Here is a 12599-nt window from a genome sequence, read left to right on the forward strand (position 1 = left end):
GCCAATAAAGGAACTTCTTCCACAAAAGTACAACTTCCATATGCTACCCTACTGCGGGAAAAGCAGAATCTCGTTGAACTGAATAAAAAGAAAGTTACAGTTCCCAACTCGAAAGATAACTATTCAGGGTATAAGATATATTAAACATTCAGTTCATGGTGGAAATCCCATAATGGATCAATAAGAAACAACGAGATCAACAAGGAGTTAAGAAGTAGAAAAACAAACATTATTAAAGTGAATTTCTTAAATATGGATTGATTATAGATCAATCAAAACAAGAATCGGGTAATAGAAATGATGGGAATACGGGAAGAAGATTGTTTTCAGATCCCTAAAGAGCAACCGAAATAACATGTATTGATATAAATCTTATTTCAAGGTTTAAAAACATCTATCGTTCTGTGAACAAATTGACGCTAGAAAATGTGCTGATTAAGGAAACTTACGGAAAAATATGTAAACAGCAGTTCACAAAATCCATTACCTTGGAAAAGATATAATTAAGTATCATTTAGTACCACTAAGAGATCTATCAAAAAAAGTCAAGAAAAAATTAATAAGGATTACAGATTTTATAGAGACCACAACACCAGAAAAATATCACGAAGTTTTACAACTTCAGATCCATTCATCTCTAGCATACGGAATCAATGGAAAGTAGAACATCCAGATTTAAATGATCGCTGCCCATAAGATAAGTTGGAGGATTACTTAAACATTAAAAGCAACAGCGAGCTGTCAAGCTGCATATAAAATTTTTCGCATTAAAAAACCATGATTTTTAGCAAATATGAACAGAGTACTAGACTTTAAATAGAAAAAAATCACGAAAAACATCATAACGAAAAACCTACAAGACGATTGGCCGGTTAAGTGATACTCAGTGGAGAAATATTCAAAGCTGTCAAAATGCATCCTTAAGGCTGCCTCCAAATTACATCCGAACACCACCTTCACGAGGAAACTAAGGTTCTACCGGTCAGGGAACATAACGTCATGCTGACGCAATAGTTCCTTCTGGGATGTCACCGGAGGAGTCATCCAAACAGTTGGAGTCTCCCCCGAGGCATGTCAGACAGGACCTTAGAAAATACGAGGAGAGCATACAGAGGTATGTGCAGGATCCATTTGATCGCAGCTCGCATTTGACAGTTTTGAACGACATTCATAGAGACGCCATCAATTCCACTGTAGCAGGATACCGGATGAATGTCGTACTTGGAGCTCACCCACCACCGATAGCAGATGCCGAAAAAGTTCTACCGCGTAAAACAAGAGTCGTTCTGGCACAACTAAGATCTGGCTTAATGCCTTCTGGTCCCGCATAGACCGTGCCGTCCTCAACTTATGCTCAGCATGTGGTCAGGGTCCCCATGATACCCACCACATTTTTAACTATCCAGCCAGCCCTACTTCACTACGTCCAGTAGATTTATGGACCAACCCAGCAGAAGTAGCACAATTCCTTGGACTTGATCTTGCAGAACCCCCAGATTAAATATTGTGAAATTGTTGAAGCTGCTACAATAACAACAACGAAAAACAAATTAGACAATTAGATATATAAACATTACGAAATTCGAAGAATAAAAAAGGCACAATAGTATAATGATCCGAATTACCCAGAGGCGCTATTACATTCACTTTGTAATATACAAGTATGCAAAGAAAGAAATATTTCAAGATTATAGCGCACTGATATTCTTCAACTTATGAAATATGTATTGATTCACCTTTTGACACATTATTTGTATTTTTGGTTTCAAGAATTTTTAATAAAGGTTTTCAGTTCGCCTCAAAAGTCTACCAAATACCACATCTTGTTTAAATATGTTGTACGTCTTTTCTATTTTAATGGATTATTGTTGTTAAATTTGTATTTCATTTATTTAGTTGTAATTTTCTGGAGATTTCTAATCTGTTATTTTTATTTTAACGAAAATTCAGTGAGTTCAAACATTCCGACTTCTTTACTCCTACACGTAGATCAAGGTATGTTTAATACTGGTATATATTTAAAAATAAAGATTAAATAGCAGCTAAATGTATAAAAAAATTGATTTGAAACTTAAGAAAAGAACAATGTAAAAAGCGCAATTAGAATTTCGCGTTTTGTCAGTGTGATGTTAATTTTGTGACTATTAATTGAAGAATTAATTTTCCGAGACTTATGGCGTTATTGACAACGTTAATTTTGAGGATATTGCCAATTTTAGTTTAGTATTTCCCATTTGAAAGCTTAGGGCCTGAATCAGAAACACGTCTGGAAAACAATTATCAAATTTTTTTATGAAAAACCCTCAAGAATTATTTGAAAACCCAGTCACAACTAAATAAAAACTTATGTGCAAATTTTTGTATTATTTTGTTATAAAAGATTATCAACATAAACTAACTACAGAGACCACCACAACCTCTTTACCGGCAACGACTACAACTGCAAAGTCAGGTCCCAATAACAAGAAGGTGACATTGAACAACTTTAAGTATTTAGCCAAACGTTCAACCAAAGGTAAAAAATTTCCAAACAGTTAAGAAGAAATTAAATATGTAATGTAAATTACTATGTCAATGTCTATTCTTACAATTATAGCTGAAAATAATAAAAGCGAATTCCTCAACCCAAGTTTAAAATCGATGATCTTACAAACACCGATATCTTCAACATTAAACATGACTTTCAACGATAAATATTAAAGCCAACTCAACCTCATCTCACCACATTTCAACTTTAGCATTTTATGCGGAATGTTAGAAATTTGTTTTATATTCAACACAAGACTGTTATTAACTCTAACATTCGTAGCTAAATAATAAAGGAACAACTCGAATTTCACATATAGGGGGCGCTTTATTCTATTTAGCAAAGAACACAACCAGTTTAATGTAATTAACAGAGAGAGGTAAAGGTGAATTGGTAACCAAAACCAGGGAATGTTTAAATCGATTACTATACTATAATTTTAAACATAATTAAACTTAATTAAATGACATTAGTAATTGTTAAGTAACTGATTAAATAACTATGAAATTCCATACATTTAGAGCTGAAATTTAGTTTTTAAATTATGATAGGAGCTACGTAACGGTGATTCAAATTAAGGAAGATTGGACACACTAATGAAAATAAAAAGTCCGACAAATTGTGTATTAAAGGAAAGAAAATAATTTGTTTATAATGTTGAAAAGGAGCAATTGTATATGACATAATTTAAAAATCCACCACGGCTTCGAGAAGTTATATTTTTTATGACTCTGCCAGCTGAATTTGAGCGGTAATGTTGACTTTAAATTCTTGCCAAAATAAATAGTGTAAGATGGTCCTACTAACTTCGTCAAGGGTAACGGTAGCCAACCTTGCCTTTCCCTAAAGTTGTCATCTCATTATTGAAATTTCATTTGTCCATTATTGTTTCGATTGTTTCAATTAGTCAAGTAGTTGGGAAGATGTGTTATAATTTGTTAGCGTTAATAAACTTTTTTGTCTCCTTAGTTCTGTAATCTCAATCAAAATCTGTTTTTAATGTATTAACAATTTATTAATTAGGGAAATATTTTATGGTCAATTAACCATTTCACAAGCTGTTTGTTTCAAAGAACTGACCACAAATTGAATGTGAATTTCTTAAATTAAAGGTAAGAGTATTTTTTTGTTTGTTTTTGTTTAGAACGTGTTAACAAGTTTAATCAACTTTTATCTCTTTTTTGTTTAACAAATATTGTATTGAGGGGGATTTACAAAACAAGTTAGCCGATAACTAGAGACAATTTGGAGAGCAGCCAAACTGCATGATTCAGTGTTGGGTTTATGAGCCAAATAAGTGTGAGATAAATTTAAAATTAGAAGAATGTATTCATTTATTGTAGGTAAAATAAAGTAAGCACTAACAACACAAACTTAACTTAAAATTAACTCTTACTATAGGCAAGTTAAAAATGGTAAAGATTTCTGTTTATAGTACTTTTTTGGTACCTAGAAAAATTACTACATCTTCTAATACAACGAAACTTGTGTTAGAGCTTTATGTAATCACAAAAATACTGGACGAATCAATAAGTCCGTAACTTTTTGAATTTCCCACCTCTTAACTGAAAGGGTAGCATCTGTCAGTTGACTCCTGTCAAAAATTGTACAAGTCGCGTGACTTGAGGAGAAAATGGAAAAAATTAACATTAAGCATTAAGCATTATTTTTTGCTGAAAAAATATCACTCAAACCAAGGCCAAGCTTGATAAAACCCATGGGAACTCTGCACCATTAATTTCAATGGTAAAAAGGGGTTTATTAATTTCGTTGAGCTCGTACAACCATGGATGACGCCGAACGTTCTGGACTCCCAGATATGGTGTTGGCCGATCGGAGATTTAAAGTGCGAGATATTGTCGATTAGAGGTTACAATTATGAATGATCTCTTGGGTATTAGAAATCTTTCCGCAAGATGGCTGCCGCGTTTGGCTACGAATTGCTTTCTCAACCGTTATATTCAACGAATTTAGCCCCGAGTGACTATTTCTAGTTTCCAAACCTGAAGAAATGGCTCGGCGGAAAGAGATTTGACTCTAACGTTGAAATCATCTTACAAACAAATACCTATTTTGATGACCTCGACAAATCTTATTTTTTGGAAAGGACAAATGTGTATTGAGCAAAAGTGTATAGAGCTAAAAGGAGACTATGTTGAAAAATAAAAAAAAAATTGTTATACAAAATCACGTGTTTCATTCATATTTCTTCATGGCAATTTTATGTTTTCATGCATTTATGCTGATGTTTCTAACGCCTGAGACATTTTCGGAAATGGGCTTATATGGGAGTTATCAGAAATTATGGACCTATCGCCATGATATTAGGCCGTGGCATTTATTTTTATAGGAAAAATGTTCTTGCTCATTTACTCAGTATAGGCTTGGCCGACCATACTTTCTTTATTGTTTTAAATGGATTACAGATTTAAAGATTTAATTAGAGAATTTTATAATAGAATATAGGTTTTCTAACAATATGTATTCGATAAATCGAAATTAAATTGGCAAAATGTTTCTAACATATCAAATGTAAATTTTGAATTCAAACACATACTGATTTAACAGAAATTTTGGTGTAACACATATTGCATGAAATATATGAAAAAACGTACAAAATTGTCAAAGGGGGCAATATTTGTGGTACTTCTGAGGAGTAAATAAAGGCTTCCTATATAAGTATTTGATATTGTTGAAAAACTTAGGACTTGATGTTGTACAATTAAATAATTTTATAAATTTTTGGGATGTTATTTACCTTAAAAACTTAAAAAATTATAATATGGTGATTTTCCATGAAGAAAAATATATATTTTTTTCAGTTTTAAAACCTAATTTTTTTAAAAAATAAAATTTGAATTAATGTAAAATTTTAACGGTTAAAGATATCTTAACAAAACTTGGAACTAATGTAGACTCAAATGTCCTTAATTCAACGACATTATAATTTTTGACATTTTTTATTTTCAAATACCGAAATTCCTAATTCGGGGAAAATGTGTTCCAAAAACTGAGTTTTTTTTAGAAAAGTGCCTATTGTGGCGTTATTTACCGTGTGATAGTAAAAAAGCTTTGTAGATATTTAAGAAGCATATAGGGTTATTCAAATATGAAGCCTTTTTAGAATTTTTTACTCAAATCTAAAATTTTTTTAAAAAATTGCCCAAGTTTGGATAGCTCTGGGGGATGTTGTGTCCGCTTAAGTGATCCAAAATTTACTTTACACACTTTTCAATTAAATTCTCTTTCCGGATCGTATAAAAATTATGTACAAAAGAAAAAATATATGGTCACCTAAAATGCAAAATAACGTAACATCACTTTTCATAAGTTTATAGGAGAAACAAAAAACGATATAAAATGAAAACTACTTGAGATATTGAAACAAAATTTTCAAATTTGAATTACAATGACTCTAGAAATATATTTGGGGTATTCACACGGTCTACTATTTGGTCATATTGTCATAATGTCCTAATATATTATGATAGTTTAATCAAGTTTTTGTTGTGTTTCAAACAAAAAAGTTCTAAACTAATAAGACTATTTGAACTATGTTTATTGTTTTGTCATAAAATAATATTTTTTTTTGTTTAAAACACAACGACAACTATTAAATATATTAGGACATTATGACAATATGACTAATAGCAGACCGTGTGAATACCCCAATTTTATGAAAACAAAATATTTTTTTCAAAGCACACTTTAAGATATGTGGCTTACGTTTTTTTGAATTGTTATTTTCTGAAACAAAAAAACGTATCATCAATATAAATTTTTATGAAAAAAAAAAAAAATATTTTTTTTATTTTAAATAAAAGCAGTTTATATATACTTTTTAAATTTTATTATGTTTTTTTTTTATTTTAATTACTAACGACTACTTTTTTAAATTAAAAAAGTTTCTTCATTAAATTTTCATTAAGACTGAAAAAAATATTCAATTGCAACAAATTTATTAACAAAAAAATTAGGGTACTACCTAAAATAAGGTAAAAACAATTTATTAATTAATTACTCAAAGTGTATACGTTATTTTGTTCAAGAAAATCATATACTTGATGCTACTTTAGTTCCAATTTTGGTTATAACTTGGTTATTTTTGATAGTAAAAGCTTAAAATTTTGTACACATATGTAATATGATGTAGGGAATCGTAATCAATAATAAAATCAGTTTCGAATTTTTTGATGATACGTTTTTTTGCATTTTAGTTGACGATATGAGCCTTTTTGGGAAAAAATTGAAAAAATACGTCACTTTTTACATGTTCCAACTTTGGATGCGTTTAACTTTGTATAGGGACAAGATAACTGTTAGCAAGTTGTTTTTATTTTATTTAGAATTTTATCGTCAATACAGGTTATATTTTTAAAAAAATGTCGACTCTCTGTAGGTCCGTCACATTTATAAAACCATAAATAGATCGAGCAAAATTAAAAAAAATAAATAAATAAACCTGAATATCTCTTCAACTAATAGAGATAACCTACACATGTTTTTTTTTGTAGATGTTCCTAAGCACTATTTATATTTTAAGTTTCAGCTCATTCAGATCATAAATAGATTTTTAGCCGTTTTTTTAAAAAAATTTGAGACCCGAGACCAACTTTGAGGGGACACGCCCTAGCCACCATTAGCGCTAGAAAGCTGAACAAACATAAATCAACTGGAAAACACCTCAGCTCCAACCATTTGAAATTTCGTAATGTAATAATGTATCCAATAGCTCCCGAGATACCGAATTATTTCCGAAAAAAAAAAGATTCTAAACCACTGTGCATTTGTACAACATAAATTTATTCAAAGTATTGGCTATTATTACTTATGACATTTTTCCATCTTTCTGGCAACATATGGATTCCACGCCAAAAGAACCAAAAGCTAATTTCGGATACTGTTTTGAAGTGAATCGTATCCCAGAGGGAGCGTTCTGCATCGATCGAAACAAATAATAGTCGAACGGTACACGGTCTGGACTATAAGGCGGGTGAGGCAAAACTTCCCAACCACTTCATTCTAAATAGTTTTTAACAGATATTGCAGCATGTGGTCGAACGTTGTCATAATGGCATATTCTGGGCGTTTTTCTGTAAATTCTCGCTTCAAACGAATCTGTTGCGTTCGGTAAAGGTTCCCTGGTCAGTTTTCAGCAGCTCATAATAGATAGGACCCTTTTGCTCCCACCAAACACAGAGCATTACCTTAGCATCTTGGATATTTGGCTTTGGTATCGATTCACACACGAACTCTTGCACTTCGGGTTATGTGGTGCAAAAATTATTTTCTTTTATAGTGTTCAACCATCATTTCGAACATGCAAAATCATCTATCAAGGTCTCTCGATTTCAATACGTATGGAGGTACACAATTGCCCAGCTTTGGATAAATTCTGGTACTCGCAAACATTTTTAAATTGCTGCTTGAATAGCTCCCAATGATTTAGCAAGCTCTTGTTGAGTTTTACTTCTTCTGGTCTTCACACTTTTTTGGCTGGTAGTGGCGATCTTTGTCTTCCGTGTCAAAATCAATACTTCTGAACAGCACAAACCATATCTCGCACTTTGAAACCGTTAATTAAAGAAGTATAGCAAAACTTCCCGCATATGACGCTTTGTTGGCTCAAAATTCGACATTTTCGAAGCAAAAAAACTTGTTTACACTACAAATAAGTGTGAATAAATAAATAAACCTTTCAAAATGACATATAAGTTATTAAAACCAAAAACCGCGTTCAAAAGTTACGCCATCTATTGTAAATCCCACATTTTTAAGTCATACAACCAATAGATCAGTGGATCTAAGAATGGTATCCTGAATAGCTGAATATAAAAAAAAGAAAATACAAATTTAAGGATATTACAATTACAATCCGATTAATTCTCATTTATTTGTATTAATTCAAAGAATACATTGAAAAATAAATTTAGAACAAAGAAATCTGGGACAACTGGAGATTACTGAGGATGACCGTAGTGGACAGACAATTTATTCTAGTCTACTAAGTAACTAAAGTTATTTAAGCTTTAAAGTACTTAAAAAATACTTTCAAATAGTACCTAATTAAACAAACCATACCTTTCCATAATATGTTAAACTTTAACTTTAGTTACTTACGATTAAACCCTCTCTAATTTAAACAAAATAAAAACAAAAGAGTCGCCACACATCAATTGATTGTAAATAACTAAAATTTAGTTACTAAATAAACAATTCTTAATTAAAGAGAATTCTCTATAAAATACACTCTTATCCAGAAACTCAAAAACCAGCTACTTGCTATAAATAGAAAAAACAGCTTGAAAACAAGCTCAGTTTGAAACCAGAACTCATCGAAGACAAACACTGCACAACTAAAGCTGATCGTTATTAAAATAAAAAAATGTATAAATCCATTTTCTTTACCTTAACCATCATTTCCATAGCTTATATTGGACTTGCTAAGAAATCAGACTGTCCACGCATTAAACTGAAGCGTCAATGGGGCGGTCAATTGAGTAAAATTGTGGACTATCGTCCCATACCCATTAAATATGTGGTCATACATCATACCGTGACGCCGGAGTGCACAACATTTTTAAAATGTTCAGAAATTTTGCAGAATATGCAGCATTATCACATCAATGATTTGGAATACAATGATATCGGTTACAAGTAAGTAGTATTTTAATTAAAGCAAAGACATTTAGTTCTTCCTAGTATTGCGCAGAGTATATTAAAATTATCAATTTCAAAAATTCCCCCTGTCTTATCAGTGAGGGATGCTTATCAGTAACAGTCTCAGTTTTGTTTTGATTTGTTTCTTTTGAACTTATTTCTTTTGTTTTTTTTAGCTTCCTAATTGGCGGCGATGGTGTGGTGTATGAGGGCACGGGTTGGCGTGTAGCCGGCTCTCACACTTATGGCTACAATGCAAATGGCACCGGCATAGCTTTTATAGGCAATTTCAGTGGTATGTTTACACAACACTATCATTATTGATTTGATAGATTTAATGTAAAAATAATCATATTTTGTTTTGTTTAATTTCAGAAAAATTACCTAAACAAATGGCTTTGACTGCTGCCCAAAAACTTTTAGAGTGCGGCGTTAAGAATGGTGAATTAGATGCCAACTATGAGTTGTTTGCTGCCTCTCAAGTGTCTTCCACCAAAAGTCCAGGTTTGATTTTGTACAATGAGATACAAGATTGGGATCACTGGTCGCCTCATGCTTAAATATCATTTAAATCATTTAATTTGCATTTATTATCACAGTAATTTTAAGATACATTAATTTTAAATAAAAATTATTATAAGTTTAACTAAATATTTATTTAATTTTAATACGGATGATTAATGAAAGTGTTTTATAAAGAGTATCTGACGCAAGAATATGAATGGGCAGCAATTTGTCCAGTAAAAAATTTACAACTGCCAGTTTAAGCTAAAAATATAGCACTACAAGAGATAACATCTTGTTCTCATTGTTCAACAATATTTCAAAAATAATTATAGTTGGACAGCCTCAGTTTCGGGCAAAATCATCCTAAGACCCCTTTCACACTAGGCAATTTAGTTGCGCAAGTCTCTTGTGTTTGTAGATGCCAGAGGTAATGTCGGGTTAAGGAGAAGACAAGAGACTTCCGCAACTAAATTGCCTAGTGTGAAAGGGGTCTAAGCGATGTACATAATCAACATATTTTATAAATAAATCAGCCATTTGTAACCGGCTGATCTGTTTGACATACAATTTCACACTTAGGTAGCTGAGGAGTATTTGAGTTTTGACCACAGATCCAATAGACCACTCAGGTGAGCACCTCAGCAAACCAAAGTTTTCAAATTGTTTGTGGTTCATCCAAATTTAAAGATTTTATATCCCACGAGCAGCGGTATAAGAAACATGCTTGCGAGTACGAGTTACCTTTTATAATTAGCGAGTTATACGCATTTGAAAACAGAGCTTGGAATTAATTCAATCAGTTTGAGCTTAAGTCACTAAAATCTTCATTATACCCTTCACCATAGAGACGAGACGTAATTGTCAAAAACCTAAGTCTGTTGTCAATGTATTTTGTTGTTGTATCAAACATATGATTTGTTGTATTTTTGTTTGACAAATCGGAGTGTCTCGTCTCTATGTATAATTCTCTATGCCCTTATTTTGAAAGATATCCCATTCGCATCCCACTAAGCCACAAAATAGGTCTGAAAGGAAAATATCCAAGCTTTCTTTTGAGCAAAAAAAATTAAATTTTTGGATTTTGCAAAAAAAAGTCAAAAATTGCATGTTTTGAGTTACAAAACATTTTTTTTGATAGATATCAAACTCGCATCCCACTAAGCGACAAAATAGGTCTACAAAGAAAATATCTAAGCTTTATTTTAAGAAAAAAAGGGCCCATTTTGAAAAAAAAGTTAAAAAAGTTTTTGATTTCGGAAAAAAAAATTAAAATTTTTTTATTTTTTTTTTTAAATATTTTTTTTCGAAAGAATGAAGAAATAGCTATCTAAACTATTTGGAACACATTTTGCTGAACAATAGGCAATAAGTTACATGGATGAGAAAAATCACATGTTTGCCCAAAATGTCAAATTTTGACCCCCTCTAACTCCGAAAAATTGTGTCTGAATTACTATCCAATAGGTGTAAATTTCATCCCGATCGGAAGACATCGAATTTAAAAGTTGGTTCACTTGACATGAAATCCCTCATATGTATATTCTGGATCGTTATAGATAGCGAAGTCGATATAGCCATGTCTGTTTGTCCCTCTGTATGTTGAAATCAACTTTCCGTAGACCCAAATTACTTACATACATGATTCATACATCAATATATCGGGAATTCTTCCGGCTCGGCTGCTATTTAAAATCGACAAAATCGGCCCATAAATGGCTGAGATATAAGAAAAAAACCGTGACAACCTCGATTTTTGCCCTATTTTTGAGCTATATCTGGATTACTAAGTCATTAATATAGACAATATGGATATCTAATGATAGTCCAACGATGTATATAAGGCTATAGTAAGTTGGACCTACAATGGGTCAAAATCGGGAAAAATATTTTTTAACCCTAATCTGTTTAAAAAACAATTTGAAAAAAAAAATTTTAAATAAATTTAAAAAAAAAAATGGAGCAAATTAAAAAAATAATTTTTTTTTTAAAATTTAAAAAAAAATTGGAAAAAATTTAAAAAATAAACTTTTTAAAAAACAATTTTAAAAAAAATTAAAAAAAAAAAATTTGGAACAAATTAAAAAAAAAGATTTTTTTATAATTTTAGATAGCGGAGTCGATTAAGCCATGTCCGTCTGTCTGTTGAAATCAACTTTCCGAAGCCCCCAAATAACTTAAATACACGATTCATACATCAATATCTCCGGAATTCTTCTGGCTCGGAGAAAATCGGTCCACAAATGGCTGAGATATAAGGAAAAAACCAAGACAACCTCGAGTTTTGACCTATATCTGGATTACTAAGTCATTAATGTAGACAATATGGATATCTATTGGGCCTACAAAATGGGGTAAAAATCGGAAAACAAATTTTAACCCGAATTTTTTTTTCACCAAAAGTTTTTTTCGCTTAATATTAAAAAAAAAATATTAAAAAACAAAAAAATCATTTTGGAAAAAAAATAAATTTTGTTTACCTAAAAATATTTAAAATTTTTATTTCGAAGTATAATTTGGTGAAGATTCGGCACAGCTCTCTTACTTGTTTCATATGATTTTCTTATTTATTGTTTAACTAATAAAATCAGTCATACATTGTGTCCTAGTTACCCATTTTTGAGACACCGCCGCTCCTAAATGGTCTTGCGTTGGGAGTTGTTTCATAATGAAATAAGTCCCAAGATGTATGAAAAATTTGTTGGGTGTTTTTCGTGGGGTGTTATTCCACGGTACCGTGTTTGGGGTCCGTCAGAAAATATAAACTGGAATTGGGTAGAAGGGGGACCATTCGTCATAGGGGTACATCTGCCAACACAGATTAACTTGAATACAGATCAATCGATTTTGTTACATTACCAACGTTTTTCCTTTATCGATCATGTACCATCCCTCAAAGCTTGACAGT

The 12599-nt window shown here is 31.5% G+C and overlaps 1 protein-coding gene across 1 annotated transcript; it reads left to right on the forward strand.

Moving 5' to 3' along the window:
- Positions 1-8897: 8897 nt before the first annotated feature.
- On the forward strand, positions 8898-9838 carry PGRP-SA (Peptidoglycan recognition protein SA). Its single transcript, XM_065507647.1, has 3 exons — positions 8898-9184; positions 9364-9482; positions 9563-9838. Exons 1-3 carry the CDS (start codon positions 8913-8915, stop codon positions 9745-9747), a joined length of 576 nt encoding a protein of 191 aa, XP_065363719.1. The 5' UTR covers positions 8898-8912; the 3' UTR covers positions 9748-9838.
- The last annotated feature ends 2761 nt before the right edge of the window (positions 9839-12599 follow it).

Source organism: Calliphora vicina, chromosome 4 (genome assembly GCF_958450345.1).
Source record: "Calliphora vicina chromosome 4, idCalVici1.1, whole genome shotgun sequence".
Taxonomy (NCBI): Eukaryota; Metazoa; Arthropoda; class Insecta; order Diptera; family Calliphoridae; genus Calliphora; species Calliphora vicina.